At 36.0% G+C, this 18,352-nt stretch overlaps 1 protein-coding gene across 2 annotated transcripts in view; it reads left to right on the top strand.

The window, feature by feature from the left end:
- The window catches only part of klar (klarsicht), a 62,561-nt gene that overhangs the window by 22,825 nt on the left and 21,384 nt on the right, over window positions 1-18,352 (top strand). For both annotated transcript variants that reach the window (XM_011306401.1, XM_011306400.1), the window contains exons 8-10: window positions 10,462-10,716; window positions 16,992-17,240; window positions 17,471-18,307. In XM_011306401.1, the coding sequence (XP_011304703.1) occupies window positions 10,462-10,716; window positions 16,992-17,240; window positions 17,471-18,307 (1,341 nt within the window). The remainder of the gene's footprint in view (window positions 1-10,461; window positions 10,717-16,991; window positions 17,241-17,470; window positions 18,308-18,352) is intronic.

Here is an 18,352-nt window from a genome sequence, read left to right as displayed (position 1 = left end):
CAGGCATGTTTTCTCGTTTTACTGAATAATGCAGGCAACGGTGCTCGCGGGTAATTGTAAGATCGGATTACAAAAGACTGAATCCCTCACACTTTCGGGTTAAACTTGATTTCTTATCAAATCCTTTACCCCCTTTACTCCCGGATGGTTGGCGTTAACTCGTGGCTAAATGCTAACACGTCAGGTAAAAATATCAAATGACCGTAACGTGGACACGCGAGATGTACGAGCAAGATTGTTTTCGATAATATACCTTTTTCCTCAAGAGTCTGTTTTTTTTTATGGAAATAGAGAAAGCAACAGGAGTCACTGTTTTTCAAATGACGTTTCCACTCTATCCTAGGGAAATTGTCATTCACAATTTAAATTTAAAAAAACCTGAAAACTTATTCACATTTTATTTAATACATGAAATATATGAATAATGATTGTTTTTTTTTTTCGCCATTTATATTGATTGATAAAAAGTTGAGAAGAGGGGGTGGGGATAGTTTTAATGAGGGGATGATAAAGTGAAAGTCAGATGTGGGTTTGATGAGCTGATTAATTCTCCATTGTTCAGCCGATTAATTCTTGAAATTAAATGAGAATGATTTATTAATCGTAGAACAAAAACAAAAGTTGAGTAGATTGTTATACACGTGATTTAATCTGAAAATGCTGGACGTCGCCCAGTTGTATATTTTTAGGAGTCCATCTTCCGAAACCCGGTCGTTGCGGATGAGTTATAAATGAATAGCCCAAATATCTAAGCAAAATTTAGATTCCCCCAGATGCTATAATTTTTCACCACTGGAATATTTCTTGTTTTTCCTGCTTGATCATTTAGTTATACATATATTTACTCGGACGTAATATAAATTCTTTCATTTCGTGTAACTAAATATAGAAGATACTCATAATAAAAATGATTCAGACACAGCGAATTTCTAGAAAATTATAAAAAAACATTTTCAAAACATTTCCCAAAAATACAATTGTTTTTTTTCCCGATTTTTTTTTTGTTTCAAAAGGAAAATTTTCCAGAAATGTTTTGAAAATTTGGAAAAATATTCCAATTACAAATTTTTTTTATCCGGGTAATGACACCCCTTCGTGGTCATCTGTCTATTTCAAAATAGTGGATTGTAGTATAATCTTAATTATAATCTCAATTGAAACCTAGTCCTATAACATTAATTTGTCAGGATTCATGGAGCCACGCGCATCTCAAGCCTATTATTCCCTGGAAAAAGTAACGGGAGATTAAATAAATTTACATCGAGTGGAAGTGACCGTTCAACGAGAAAAAGAAAACCCGAATCAGATATATTTTTACCGCGACATAAATTTTGGGTTTTGGTCATTCCAATTCGTATGAAATAAGAAATCTTTTACAGTAAAAAAAGTCTTTCTAAAAATAAAAAAATATTGTGCCCTTCTAAAAATTTCGGTGAAAACAATAACAATAACAATATCTGGACTGAATAATTAAAAAAATGTATTTAATGTAATGAGATGAATGAAAAAAATGAGAATTAATTTAAGAGCTAATTACGGATTCATTAGTAATGAGGAAATACATGCAATTAGTCACTTGTTTCACATGAAATCTTTAGTGTATAACATTGACAGGAAAATCTCTGTCAATTGTTAGTAAATGACAATGGAATAACACTATCGAGGAACATGAAAGAGAAAACATTGAAAGACTCAGTAAGAAACATGAAAAGCCACTTTATCTCAGTTATCAATTATGATTTTTTATTGTCGTTTTATTTTTCATTTTTTTTTTTTAAGGAGATAGGTCCGTGTTGATTGGCCATTTGACTGCTGAGCATTACCACGAAGATAATAAAACCTGAAGATAATCGATTGAAGGTAGAGATAGAAATTGGTGTCTGGTGTGGCAGAGGAAAATGGCTTAACGTTTTCTAACGACTTGTATTAAACTGAGTGAGGAGTTTAGACATGGGATAGACAGCAATGTGTGGCGACTTGCTGTCTGGTGACTCCTGTCGTACACCTCAATCTCATGCATATTCATCCCACTCTCGAGAAAATAAAATGAAAAATATCATCTTGCATCATGCATCAATACAAGCCTTTCAGATCCATTAAACTTCAACGGGTTATGATTTACTCGATAGTGGGGTGTGAGCAAAGAAAGCCCAATTTTTCTTTTGATTTTCTCGTGCATTTTCTATTCTATTGTCCGATAATTCTTTCTTCTCCACCATCATTTCACCATCTACTTTGGATTTATCAAAATACTTGTTTGTTCATTCACTTGTAAATTATGGTAAATTATCCTTGCAATTTCCAAAAAAAATTGACAGTTTTATTTATTGACGTATAGAGGGAGAAAAAAAATAAGAATTTATTCCTGTATTCTCTTCAGTTTATAACGCGCGTACAGATAAAATAAATTTTATTTGGGTGGAACGTAATAAATCACAGATTGTAGAATTCAGGAGGAACAATCGTGACTTCGTATCTCTTTTTTTTTGTACAATGGGCTTTATTGCAGTAGCAAAAATATTCATTGAACTTGTGGATGACTGAGTAGCAAAACTGAATTGTCTGTACCCAAACATAATCCGAAATTTCTCCAACTTTCCAATGGAACCACTTTCATTCATGATTTACAGATAATTCATCTGATTTTCTCCGCTAAAATTCATTCTTCTCCGCCTCTTGACAATGTTAAAAAAAAAAACAATAATTTCGTTTTTTTTTTACTTTTCCTCTCCATTGTCTTTCCAAGTATTTGAAATTTCAAATGGATAGAGTACTAGAACGCACTGGTTCATCTACGGAATGCGGTGTATCCTGACTGAATCGTTGGAGAAATAAACTACGATGAAGAAAATCCAGTAGATAATTCGAGGCTACTTCTTCCTTGCGATACTTTAGCAGTTTTATCGAGTAAGAGATATAGGTGTATACAATGAGGGTTGGCGTCCCCTGCGTCTCAGGAGTTCGACGAAACGATTTGTGTTCGTCAGCCAACACAAAGTAGTAGAGAACCATAAGACTCTTCGAAAGGAGTACTCGTTTCGTTTCAGGCAAAAACCACGCCTACAATTCCATTTTAGTCTCTTACTTCGTTTTTTACATTTTTTTTTAAACTTGAACGCGCGCCTGTGGTGCGATCTTTCATCGCAATTCTCCAACCAAATTTTGAAAAATCCTGCAAAAGTTCATAAAAACGGATTTTTATTTTTTACATAATATATTTTTTTATTTAGAAAAAATAAATAAGAAAATATAGGGATTTCTGAGTGTTTGCTCGCCTGCTGTTTCTCGTGTAGGTATACCGAGGGTATCACAAAATATTCGAAACGATCTTGAGCTTGGACACAGTCACGTTTTCTTGTCTAAAACATGGGTGAATAGCTCGGCAGATTTCTCGTGCAGGTATGACTATCCCTGCCAAGGCCATCAGGACCTCCATAAATTAAGTGCTCAAAGCCTTCTCTTGGGTTTCGTCATTTTTAGGTCACTTCAGGTATAGAAAGGACAACAAACTCTACCCATTAATTCAATTACTTCCGTTTCCCATTGCAATCGATGCAAAAATAGACTGATTATCGTTGCTCTTTCGTTTTTTCTCTTCATAATTAAATACTTAATCTAAACATTTATTGGACGCAATCAATAGTACACCTGCTGAATAGTCTTTATACGTCGCCAACTTTATACGTCGATTGGGTCTACACCGAGACAATCGAACAAAGAGTCAATAAATCTCCAACTTCTCTCTGTGAAGCCAGTTGATACACTCATTTTTTTTTTCACCGGCACTTTACTCTTCTTTTTTGTTTGTACAATTTCTTCTCAGTGGATGCAGGAACAAAATTTGCCCAATGTAATCGTGTTTGTCCCACGGTACTCTCGCTCTTATTTCCGGATTAATTCAACCGTAAAGTACGTGGACAATTTACTGGACGTGTATTAACACTGGCAAAAATGACAGTGACATGTTTTTTTTCTCATCTTTCAAATAATAATTTAACATTTTTCAAATCACTGTTTGCCTATTGAAATGATTAAATAACATATAATTTGCATGGTTTTTAAGTGTCAGAATGTATAATGATAAAAGAAAGTAAAACAATCTAGTAAGTGGTATTGTGATAAAATAAGATTGAATGGTATCGGTTGTGATGCGATATGTGTGAGATATGCGAGTTGTTGGGTGAATGCGTATCGATACAAGTACATATATATAGGCACATATGTTGATCGGGGTATATGGCACCTTGACGGGCAACTTTCTCACGAGATTCATCGTTTAGTGAATGGAGATTAAGGGAAGACAGGAGTAAAAGGATAAGAGTATGCGTATGGTACACCTGGGGGTAGATATTATAAAGTGGAGATAGGTCGCTGTTGATCGTTGATGTCGATCCAACGAAGAAAGTTACCATATCGTATCTGTTCTGTGGCTTTTTATGTTGTCATTATCCGCGTTACTGTGGCTTTTATCTATCCACAAACTGGATCCACTGTGGTATTATTAATGTGCGGTTCTTCATGCCTAACGTCAACCTAGTTCTAAACTCCTATATCTTTCATATATTCTTGTAATCATGTATACATAGTAGACGGGAAATTTATACAGCGTTCCACATTTTTGTGATGTCAAAGGAGTCGTTGGATAGGATTTGGATTAGGTATGAAGGGGAACTTGATAATTCTTGATATAATTTTTATAAGAAAAATGAGTGAAAAAATGGATAGAGCCAGACCCATGTTAACTCAACATGTCCAATCACATTTTTTACACTTGACACCAATAATTTTCTCTTCTTGAAATAATACTGGTCAAGTACTCATCTTTAACATCAGCAACTTCAACATCTTCAAAATCCATAATTTATAATGAGAAATTTTGTGTAAACAAATATGGTATATATGAGTAATTATGAGTTTTTAGGATAAATTAGAAAATGCATCTTCGAGATAATGTTAAATATTTTGAGCCAGTGAATTGTATTGCATTTGCCGAAGAAAGGTGAAGAATTGAAAGGTATCGTTATGAAGCTATCAAGAGTAGTTGAAAATATGATGGCTTATTGAACTTTGAAGAAAGTCGTAATTAATAGAAGATGATTATCGATTGAGCGAGATGAATCATTTAACTCCGCGATGATGAGTATTTTTTTACTGTTCTCCTTTTCTCGCGGTTAGAATTACATTAACTCGAATGAAAGTTTATTGGCTGAGCACTTTGTTAGACTCTTTCATCGAAAACAAAACGAACATATTCACCATGTGACTTGGCGTGTCTAATTCAATGACCCTTTGCTCTCTCGGTAGCTAAAAAATTCTGTCCAGTAAAGGGAATTTTCCATCTAGTTAACCATTGACGTGACTTGCTTTCACTCCAAGCTAAACATTTCGTACACGATTCTAAATCTCAGTTTAAAATAAATATTATTTTCTCGTTTATGTACATTTTCGTAGCTCCCAGAGCGAAGGATTGCTTCCGGATTTATCGAGATCGAGAGTTTAAAGTCTCTATTTTCCTGCTATTTGAATTTACTACTTTTTTACCCTCATGATGATTGACGTTACTTTCATGGAGGGCATGCATGACAGCTGCCTTTCCTCAATTTACTTTCATCTCGTGGATATAATCCTTTTCCTCAGGATGACAGGCGAATAAAAAACAGCGACTGCCTTTTGTTTATCAAATTTCATAACAAATCATTGGAAATTTTTTAATTGACGAATTTCTTCCTTCATAAAGCGATTTTTCATCAATTCCACCATAAGTTATTAATAAAGTGAATTTGTTAGGGCGACTATAAGGGTGAGCCGAGAGAATGACCCTAACGGGATTCATTGGACACTTTTCTTTTTAAGTCCCTCCTTACACTTTTTTTTTACATACATGGTATTGTGCCTTGTCACGCCTTCGCAATGTTATTTATCGACGTGCTCATGTGGCGAGCTCTCTCCCTCATTTTCCTTGGATATTGATCCCAACTATCACTCAAAAAATCTAGAGTCACTGACTCATAATTAATGACCAGCATCACAAGACCATTGCCACACGGCTTAGATCACAAATTACCGATTATTCGAGGGCTAAATCTCATATTAAAAATCCTCATCAAGTGAAATACAGTCATTAATTCGCATTCCCACTAATTGCAGTGGTTGATTATCGTCATTGAGGAAATTAGAAAATTTGTGGGCAATTCCTTTATAAATAAAAAATTTATCGATTAATGCTTTTTTGGTAATTAATTGGCATTATGTTTATGAGTGAATGAAAATTATTGGTAAATCTCTGACTTTTTGCCAAAAAAAATTGGAAATTTTTCAGTCTTAAAGTGATAACTCTTATTGGAAATGCAGATTACATTGTGATTGAAATTTTGGAGTTGAGTACAATCCAATTATTTCTAAAATTAATGAACGAAAAACAGTTTATCCATCAGAGTTGGAAATTTCTTTCCCTTTCTAATGACGACCCCATAACTGACAATTTTCCAAGAGCATCGACCATAATTATACGTTTGTAAAAACCACAATTTCCCTTTCCCCTGGAAAACAACTAAAATTAATCTTCCACAGTTGAACCCACAGAGAGCAAGATAATGTGATCCCTTCCTTCTGCAATTTCTTCATATTTATCAATGGACACCTGAAGTTTGGCGATTCTAGAAATCGTGGATTCATGTACACTCTGTTTAGCGGAAGTGAGAGCTGAAGACTTCAACTCGGGTCATACCGTTTTCTTTAAATTGCAAGCAAATAAAAATAATTGAAGCATTTGTTCTTTAGTGAGTGTTTCTAATAAATAGTCAGCATTAGTTGCTACTCGGAATAAAGCGGAAGCGAAATTTCCAACAAAGTTGAGTAATTTAAAATTCGCCTACTCACCAAGCATTTATAAAATAGAGCTATTAACTTTTAAGTTGCTTCGTAGAGACTGGTGATGACTGACGATGAGTGCAACGAGGAAATCCTTAATGTCTGATGGAAAAGTTGAATAAATGGAGTCACATATATACGTGTCCTTAATAATACTGCAATCAACATCCCTATAGGGCAGATCAGATTAAAATACTCGTGACATTGACGTTAAGAACTCCCTTGTATCATTAGCATCAGTTGGTTTGACCGATGGTATAAGAGAGAGACAAAAGGAGGGAATATCCCTGACTCACTTGGTCCCAATGTTTTCCTGTGCATTTGTGCCTGCCGGAAGCATTATCTTATATTCTCTTATTCACCGAGGGAGGCTTATCTTACCTAGGATCCACCTTTCCTTCTTCAACACTCCTACCAAGATCATCTGCAAAACGTCTGCTAACGTCCGGTTTACCCATTCTCCTTTTGTACCTTTCTTATTAAACTCCATTGCCTTCGATTCCCTCTCTAATTTTTCTTTCGACAATATTAAGTCTCTGGTTCTCCCAATTTGTCATGGGTGAATTGAATGTCATAATTCGATTTTTGGGCTCAGACAAAACCTACATATAGTGATACCAAATATTTACTCAATTCATCCGTTACATTCCGGGTTCTTCAGCGTACTCAATTAATTTCACGGCTGGCAATCACCTATACAGATTATATGAAATTGAAGAAGGGAAAAAAAATTAAATTTCGACATTATGTTTCATCCATCGCTAATCCGTCATGACACATTTCCATGTCTGCAGAGAGGTCAACCACCCATATTTTCACCTCAATATTCTCACTCAATCAATTGGCTATACACTCAGAAAAAAAAGACAATTTTTTGAGAAAGGCGTTTTTGAATGAAAAAACTCCCTCAATTTTAGTCAAGAGATTTTGCACTTCTCCGAAAAATGATAAGCTATGAATTGACAACAAAAAGGCGATTTGTTTCAAGTATAATTTATATTTAATTAATTTTTTTTTCATAGAATCTATATACTAAAGCTGTAGTATTTGCTGACTCATCTTGATCAACACTGATGGTATTTACATTGGAGGCGAATGAAAGGATAACTTCCAAACAGTTATCAACGAGTAGATCAATTGTTGCCGTCCTACCCTCATTTAAACCTGAAATTATTATTCATCGCTTAAAATTTCAGTAGACAGGATGTTCGGAAGAGATGTAATCGTAGCGTGTCCCTCTCTTTTTGCCTCCGAATTCCGAGTGCCTCGATGGGTAACAGGAAAAAAAGTGTTAATTCCTGTCGACTTTCGCTCTAGCAAATCCAAACGACGAGAGAGAAGATAATCTGTTTTTATTTAGAAATGTGCTAAACATCGAAGTAAATATTATCGCCTAATCTGAAATGTCCATCACTTTCGAGACATTGGGGATGAGGATGGCTTAAACACTTGGATAAATCCTCCAGGAAATGCTATCGCCGATCTTATGATTTATTTATTTATTTATTCAACATTTACTTGCCGTGCGGGAGTTCGACCGTTAATGTTTGGAGACAGGCTCTCGTCAAATTATATTTCATATATTTATTTGCATTTATGGAGAATGTTTTTGAAAAATACAAGTGAAATATATACTTTATATATTTTTAACTTAACGATCTACCCAATAGAATTTCCAGGACTTTTTGTGCTTCTCAAAATTGTTAATCCTTTCGAACGAATTTCGAAATTATCTTTGCACACGTGTGTTTATTCCACAATTACTGTTGAGTGATGATGTAATTGAAGGTTTTTTTTTTCGCCCTGGATCTTTTTGTCACTTAAAACTAATTAGTTCGTGGAAGGGATGGCCCGATAGTTTACTAATGACTCGCAAAAAAACACATGAAAAACTTTTTCGCCTAATTGGATAATTATTCCTGTACAATTTATTCAATGTAGATTATTTGGCATTCCCGCCACAATAATTTAGAGAAAATATATAAGATATAAATATATATATATATAATGCTGCATATTGCACTGCATCAAACCGATAAATATTAATTGAACCATGCATGAAGCTTTAACCGATGATTATCATTATCGCAATCAACTTTTACCAACACATGAAACGAGAAAACAATATGCCATTAACTTAATGACTGGTTTATTCTATATAAGCACTGGCAAACAATTTTTCGTTGGGCGAAAAAAAAAGAATTGCACAAGTACTACTTACGGTTTCTCTTAGTGGAATCATTGGAGGGAAAAAAGATAGGGAGATTGGAAAAGACGATTACAATGGTGTAAATTTTCAATATCGGAATGAAAAGATATCTATGGGCATATTTTACACTAGGTCTCTAATTATTCAAAGTGAAACGTTCAGTCTTTTATCCTCATCAACGTGAAGTGTAAAAAAGGCAATGTACTAATGACTCTGAAAATTTCTCCGTAAATACATCAGCCTCTCGAGCTTGTTGCTTCTACCGAAAACACCTCGACCCCATTATCCTAATGAACAATTGCTATCCCAACGGTAAATTTCTCCACAATTAAACATACCAACAATGTAACTCCCGTGTGATTGATAAAAAGAAAATGATTGCACTGAAATGATTTATTTGTGAGATGCATTAATCAATGCAATTATTTTTTCGTGAAGAAATGAAAAGAATTTTGAGAGAATTTCAGAGTACTTTCAATGGCTCGTTCCACTTGAAATGCAGCGAAATGAAAAAATAAGACAGCAATGGAAAACCAATTTGTCCAGTAACTCGTGTGAAGCCATCAATCATAAATCGTATGATATAGCACATCACAGAGGACTCTTCTCATTCTTATGCCCACCCTCTTCCCACGCATCAATCGACCCAATCCTCCCGGATCATCTCCAACAGCACCAAGAAGACACATAACTAACTTAAAGCGTGGGCATATATATCCTGATATCGTCGTCTGACGTACCGCAATACTACATTTCAACTCCCCAACAAGCTAAATAAAATAACCCAGCATAATGCACAATGTATGTCCCTCCAAACTGTTGTCTCACGTGTGCCTGCACTTTCAACTTGTGGTTTGGAGGGAAAAAAAGTAGAAGAAGAAAAAGCTGGCATGTAGGAAAGTAATGAAAACGATATCGTGCAACGACCTCCTCACTTTACCCTTTCTTTTTCTCTCTTCGCCCTTTCATTTTTTCCTTTTTTTTTGTTTATTTTCACGGTAAAAGGGCGAGAGAGAAGGAGTGGGACATGTAGGCTCATGAGAAAGGCACGGGGGAGTTAAAGATCACGATTGTACAAATCGATCGGTCGGCATGCTTACGAGAAGCTCATGTATACCTTTATTTTTTACTAGAGCGGAAATTGTTCCATTACTCCTGAAAAATCGACCGGTGGGTAATTAAAGTCGAGAAAAAAGAAAGATGGGGAAAGGGATTCATGTGTGTCTGGAGTTGCACTCATTGAACAACTCGGAAAACTCTTGAACTGATTTGACTCCTAAATACAAAATAAAATGAATTGAATGAAAATAATGAATTAGGTAATATGACTTGGTCAGTTGAAGATGATAAATTTAATGGTGATGTTAATGTTTTGTTTTCAGGTCCTGCAGAAAGACATCGAGGCACATGGTCGTATCGTAAGTTCAGTGGTGAAGCTGAGTGAGCGTGTTTTGAAACAGCAGGAGAGTGGTGAAGTTAATCAAGATAAGGAATCATCAAAAAATTGGCAAAACCGTGAGGTTGTTCAGCCGATCCGAGTGGCAAGTTCCTTGGAGAGACGTTGGCATCTTTTATTTCTTCGGGCACTCGAATGGCAGTGTCACATTGAGACACTAGCAACTCGCCTCTGTAATAAGGTAATAGCCAATTATATCTTTTTATCAGGCATCTTGCTACTGCTGCATACTCTTCTGTTAGGCCAGTTTTACGCTTGTCTCTACACCATATATTATCCTCTGCAAACTCATCTATTTATCATTTTGTTTTTCGAAAAATTTTACATATCTGTACTGATTCTATTAAATTCACATTAAAAATTTGTTTCGTATAAACATGGCAGTTTTAATTTGTGGTATCAGAAATATGTGGAAAGATGTGGGTAAAAAAAAATTGTAATTGAAATATTTTTTCCAAATTTTCAAAAAATTTTTGGAAAACATTTCAGAATTTTTTTTTATTTTTTTTTTAAATCGGGATACAGAACAGTTATATTTTTGGGAAATTTTTTGAAAAATTAATCGTTAACACGTAGCGTATATTTTAAAACCAAAATTTTTCAATACCTTTCCCAAAAATAAAATTGTTTCATAAAAAAAATATTCCGATTAGAATTTTTTTTTTACCCAGGCATTAACTGATTCGTCAATGGAGAATTGTACCAAAATTTCATGCCACTTTATTGTTGCTAAAAATTTCGAGTTTTTTCAATTGAAATGAAAAATGCAATTGTCGTGAGACTTCAATGATTTATTTGAAACTTGAATATTCAATTCAGTAAAGAATTGGGAATTGAGACAAGAGACCTAGGACAGCTTCTATTCCGCATGGAAATGAGTATTGAGGAAGTCAAATATAGAAAGCCATCAGGTATATGCATACAGGGGAGTACAAAATTAACCACATGCGATATTCCTCATATATAGTCCTTTTGGCTTTCAACGCGAAATTGTCGGAGGACTCTTATGCAGACTTTTCTCCAGCACAAAATCACGTGCTCATGATTCATGATTCATGAATCATTGATGGAGGAAGTGGAGCATAACTGAGTCTCAAGCACACTATATCCTAGTGATCACTTTAATTTATTCCCTTGGGACTCGTCGCTGATACATATCTATATAGATATTTTTTTTTCCCCCATTCAAATTGTACAATTTTCTCATTACAACTGTCGAGTGTGTTGGGCTCGTATAAACACAGGATGGAGGGCCTACAAGTTGTGTATCGATCGTGTGGTACCTTAATGCCTTCCCCAGAGGTATTGTCATAAAAAATGTATGTTGCAACGTTATATTACCTTTCTAGGAACGTCAATATTACCTTCACTCCTACGTCATTTAGACAACTCACATAATTTGTGCATACCCCTTACTCGAAGTTACACAGCATTTAAGAGAAATATTTGCCATTTTTTGTTTTCCAGTTCTTGACGTCCACTTATTATCTTTCTTTTCCATCGTTCGACGTACTAATCACACCTGCGTGTGAAATTCAACTTAAGAAATCAGAGTTACTGCACCACCAAATTAAAAGGTTGTTTTCCTCAACTAAGGGTTTAATGGCTCCAGATGAAATTTATAGATCACCCAGACATGCCAATAAACAACTTGCTCTTTTCCTTTTGACTTTCATTTTTCCGTTGATTATATGAATATCATTGAAAAAATTAAGAAAAATTACAATGAAAATTATTGATTCAAGAGTTGATAGAAGTTAAGTCCTCGATTCGGCTGGAATAAAAAATTTTCGATTTATTTCTGGAAAACTTTGCAGAAAATTTTTTTTTCCCGGGAAACTTTCTTCGATTTCATTAAAAAAATAAACCCGGTAATTACCAAAACAGATATATACACCCTAGATGTAACGACTACCGATGAATGATGTGCGATGAAATACTATTATCTATTAGCGGTTATCATGCTAGATAGCGATGAGGATTTCATGCGATTTCCCTTTTAGAAGTTATCATGAGAGGAAAGTACAGACTGACGTGCGTTTAATTATCCAACAGTAAAATAATTTACTCAAAGTCAACCGGTTGTAGATGTTTGCACCCTTTTGTGTAAAGAGGTTGCATTATGATAAGCAACAGCTGCACCGCACTTGTTCCTTGATTATTCGTCATCGGAACATAAACCAATGCCAGGTTTAAATTTATTCAGTAGAAAAAGAAGGACTATTGCAAGGGTTATCGGGTTGAGCCAAATGGTTAGTTTACCAAGTGTAACTCAAGTGTTTCCTCGGTCTCTCCTCACAATTCCAAGTGTTACGTTCTCGTTAATTACTTGGAATACTGTACAGACATTCTTCTTCCTTTCTCTCTCTCTTGTTCACTTGAAATAATTATCAGTCTCGGAGGAATGACAACGTGTCTCGTCCGGTTCAAAACAATGAGTATGAACAAAGCTGTAGCGGTGAGACAACCGGAAGTAATCCATTGATTTTCATGAACCGGAATTGCACAGCTCTACCGTCAGACAATGACACGATAAAAATTATTTCCAAAGGTTTTTGCATTCATGGGGTATTAATTATCGTCGCGATTCATTTCCATAAATGTGACATTCCATTTGATAAATCAATTATTAAGATGAACTTAAGATGAAAAAAAATTCATTAGGTTTGAGTTGACGGATTTTTAGAAAAGCAGAAGTGAAACATTTATTTTAAAAATGGTTTTTTCCTTTTTGGTTTTATTGTGGTAAAATGTGGGTTTTCGTGATAAACCGGCGAATCCTCGCAGGTGTTCTGTGGTTATTACCAATATTACGCGGATTTTTGTTCACCAACAAACTACCTGGCGATGGCATTTAACCGCAAAAATCCACTGGCCACAAAATATTCACCAGCGCCCTTAATTCCACGCAAGGATGATCATTAGCTATCGCCTTTCTCGGGGAATCTTCCCTTTTTGCTTCTGTTTTTCATGCCCCTCCGAACATGAGACGAGGACAAGAGAAAAAACAGGAAAAATATGTGAAACGCCGTAATTTTTTTTTGGTAATGTGCTGAAAGGCAGGCCGAAACTTGCTTTAAAAATGATAAACCATTGAGAAAATAAATTGTCCATTTATTTTTGAATTTGGCAAAATTATTGCTTGAATTTTCGGCATTTTCATGAAAATGAAGAATTACCAGAATTAGGTGTGAAAAATTATACTTTTCCAACAGCGCACCTAGCTTTGGCATTTCACTCTCATTTGTAACGATGAGTTGTTAATTTGATGAATATGAAAAAGCAGTTGTAATGAAGGTTCAATATTGCCCCCCGCAGTCTAGAAGTGGCGGGGCGGATAATATTATAGGGTGAAGGGGAGGTGTGAGGTGGGGTTCTGAAAGAGAAAATGATATGGTCACCCCTTGGCAAAAGCCAGGTGACGTGCTCTGCTCCAATGACCATTGGCTACCCAAAAATACCACAACCTGCATTGGGGGTCTGCATACCAAAATTGTTCGGTAAATTATCCCATAAAGAACCGTTGGACAATATCATTATATTCCGACCCAATTTCTATAAAAAGGAAAAGAGCAATGGGGGAGGAAAAAAAAATGGAGTGATAAAGAAGCGTCCTACTTGTAATTCTCACGGACTGATCGTCTTCAATGCTCACCTCGGTTGGCATTCCCCGAAGCAAAACGCTTCGTTTCACTACCCGGTGAGACTTTGCTCCAATTTCCGACTAACGGACATGATTATTTTGCACTCCTTGCACTCCTGACTTGTCAAGAAAATGCCTAAAGTACCAACTTTTATTGGAATTCAAACGGGATATTTCACGTCACTTTTGACGAACTCGGAGAATCGTCGGCCTCATTTTATCCTCCCCTGGTGTCAACAAATCATGAGGGAAAGTTACTTTTTTGGTTGCTGCAACAATAAATGGCTGATTGAGAGGTGGTTCTTAAGCCTCAGCCCAACCATTGTAGACACATCGGTAGAATCTCGTCGAAAGATATTGATGTACTCCCCGAAAGTAGTGGTTAAAGTTAGGATAGGACACAACGGATAGGTTCAAGGTTCGATTCCTGGCCAGGATAGAATGATGAGATCTAACCAGCTTTAAAAATTCCTGATCAATCGTCACATAGTCTCATCTGACAATTAATAAAAAAATATTTCAATCTTCAATGTTTCAATTTCATAAATAAAATCGATTAATTTGCCCTAATGATGATTAAAAAAAAATAGTGGTGTGCATCACCAGCCGGTAGCATTGACAAATTTAATTCCGTGTCCCCTAGTGTCATTGAACGAGTGGTACCATTGGTTGCCATGGCATTGCCACACGCAGTACTTCCGTTTTTTTTCCCTTTATCTATTATTTTTCCTTTGAAAAATGTGATCCAAATGCTTTTGTGCGTTCTCTACACGTAGAGAATCCCATACAATTCTCATTTCTTCATTCCATTATTTACTGTGGATATCGTTTCTCATTCTGAGAAGATTAAGATGTATAAAAATTCAATTAAATTCACTGCACTTTTCACATGTAATAAATTCATGCAATAAAATTCTCAACTCTGTTTAATGAGTCATTTCAAATGGTATAAAACTATTTTTGTTGAAATACTTCTTGAATATTTTTTTATTTATTTTCTATCGTACCACCTGCTGTCCCTCATTCGTGGAAAAGGGTAGAGACCAGTACTTTCAAGTTAAAGCTATTAAATTTATTCTAAAATTGGAAATGTCCTCAACATATTACATTATTTATTAAAGGTTTTATAACACCAGGCAGGTAAGAAAATATTTGTCATTTTTCGGGGTTGAGCTCAGGTAAATTGACAAATCGGAATTTACTGATTTTTTTTTCATATGATAATCCGAGGATTTTACAGCCTTCACAAGTGCTCGTAAATGCTCTCTAATCCTTCAAGCTTAGGCGAGTGACTATTGTTTTCAAACCATAACCGGAAACAACGTTGACGCATTATTTCAGTTTAAATTTCCAAACGCCAAGGGAGAATAAGGGGAATTACAGCTTGTAGACCGCACATAACGCGCGCTATTTAAAAAAAAACATGACAAGACAAAATATATTAGTTCTGCCTTTTTTCAAAAAATGGATTTTCTACTGAATTTATAATGACCATTGTTTATTTAATAAATGGTAATAATCTGTTTGTTTGTATTAATGAGTGATTACCCTTGAAAACTCGTAAAGTCCCAGGTTTTACTACAAAACCCGAAAAGTGGTGTCTTTTAATTTTTCTCAACTGTAATTTTTTACTTTTAGTAACGATTAGGCTATGCCGGTTGCGTGATTCGAGGTGAAAAGTCCTAAAGTTTATTCTCAAGAAATAAAAAAACGGAAGATATTAAACTGTAATTGGAGCACTGCGATTATCTCGTAAACGAAACTAAAAAAAAAATAATTTTCTTTCATGCAAATATGTCCAGAAGACGTATCTCATTATAAAAAAAAAATTATTTTACTAGTAATGTATAGTTTTTGTGTAACTTTATTGTTTGACATCTAGGATTTGTTTCCATTGAATTTCTATTATGAAATATGTCTAGAAGCTCTTTCCACTCTTTCATTATTCGTCGTAGCATTTTTTTTTTCAACCAGTTAAAGGGATACGCCTCCGTAGAAACCACGAAAGTACAGAGAATAGGGTGATCATGAACGCTCATTACGTTCCTAGAAGGCCGTGCCACCGCAGCTGGAAACACCAGCATTTGTTGGGGAAACTTGGCACGAGTTGAATAATCATTCTTTTTTAGGCTTCTATAAAGTATAACCCCGGGTGGTATTAACCCCAGTCATAATTTCCGCTTCGAGGTTCTTGGATTACAGCGACAGTTGCTGGTGGATTAAACATCGGTGCACGCTTTGCACACTTCATCATGCGATTAAAGTCAGCCCCATCATTTTTTCATTACATTATTTGGCAATTTAACTTTTTCTTGAGTTGTCATGATTACCTCAAGGATTTAGTCTCGTGCAAACTTAATAATCCGCGTAAGAGGTCATTGGCAATGAGAGTGTACACTGTACGCCCTGGAGGGGCTAGAAGTTTTTCGTACCTGTTGACAGTGTTGAGAATAGTTGAAACCATTTACCCATCATATACCCACCCCTTAACATTGTCTCTAGGTAATAAATGTCGGTCACAATCCATCCCATTGGTCATTCACCTCGAAATGCTGACCATTCGTGGATCCATAAATTGACTGAGCCACAAGAAATACTTTCAGTTACTTTCCAAGCTTGTAAACGAGAACACCAATCTCTCTTAATAAAAATCATTTCTCCAAAAATATTTCCTCACTCTGGATTACTTGTCGTGATAGCAATGATATCAATGGTTTGTATTTGAAGTTTGTTTAAAAGTAGTTATAAAGGTGCGACAAGGTTGAATAATTGGTCAAGTAAAGTAATAATGGTTATTATTGGATATTTTGCAGAGTGTGGTGTCATGCCGTTGCAGCAGTGACAGTGACGAGGAACCGGTGACCAAGCAGCCGAGATTGAGCCGGAGGCATTCTCGTGAATCCGGAAGAGAAAATACTGGACAATCTGGGCGTGCGGCTCCTCCAAAGCGGTTCACTTCCTCCAAACATCGTAATCGTGAACCTGGAGTATCGTCTAGCTGTGCCTCTGACAGCGATATGTCCTCTGGATATCATCACAACGAGGACGAATCATATTTCGAAGTAAATTTCATTTGACTTTTTTTATTTTCACCTTTCATAAGATTAATTAAAAATTTGGCTTGCAACACCAAATGATTAATAATTCAATTGAATAGTTAACAATAGAAAGAGTCTGATCGTTGGCGTTTTCTCAATTTTTATCGAGTTTTATTTATGTGAAATACCTCCATGAAAGTCAAGCAAGAAGAGTTAATCACCGAGCAATGTTGTGTTTTTCCTGGTTATAACAGGACGATCTGGAGCAGCTTTGCGTGACTGAAACGAAGAGCAAGGTCTCCCGAGGCGGAGAAAAACGGGATACCGCCGTACAGGGTGATCAAGGTGAGGAAGGTGATATAGAAGAAGGTGAAGCTAGTGACGACGAGATGCCACCGACACTCGATCCAGCGATGGGTTCAGTATCAGCCGATGAGGTAGACGGCACACCCTCCAGACACAATGCAAGTTCATCACGTCTCAAGGACACACCAAAGCGACGAAGAACATTCGATGAGAGCTCCATTTTCAATACATCCGACAGAAAGTCCAAAAATTGTGCAACATTTTACTTCAAACATCGTGACACCGACTCTGAGGCTGATTGTGCAACTCAAGATAGCGAAATTCAGAATGGAATTGATGATTCTTCAGAGGAAGAGTGGACTTACACAGCATCACCAACAGATCACTGCGACACTCAGTGTGAGCAAATAAAAACAAATGTTGTTGTGAGATTGGATTTTGGAGAATCAGCACAAATTGAAAGAGTCGATCACGCCGAATTCAAGAGGGATAATGTCAAGAACACCATTGAGGAGATGAGAATTCCTGAGGAGGAGGAAGATCTCGTGCGAACTAGGGAGGATAATGGCGACAGTGGTGATGAGACCAAGAATGATATTCAGAAGTTAATTTTGGAAGTGGAGAAGCTTGTCAGTGAGGAGGGGAGAAAAGGCATTTCAGCCAATCTCACGCCACTTATTTTGAATGACCAGGGACAAACTAACTACAGGGCTAAGTATGCCAGGATTAAGGAATGGCTCAAGCTCAACTCCGCTCACAATCTTGAGGACAGATCCAGCTCGCAGGTAAATCCTTTAATCCACTTGTTAAATCCAAACTAAACAATTATG

Source organism: Fopius arisanus, unplaced genomic scaffold (assembly GCF_000806365.1).
Source record: "Fopius arisanus strain USDA-PBARC FA_bdor unplaced genomic scaffold, ASM80636v1 scaffold00047, whole genome shotgun sequence".
In the NCBI taxonomy this organism is placed as follows: Eukaryota; Metazoa; Arthropoda; class Insecta; order Hymenoptera; family Braconidae; genus Fopius; species Fopius arisanus.
The sequence above is the reverse complement of the archived record's forward strand: the minus strand, read 5'-3'. Positions and strand labels throughout refer to the sequence as shown.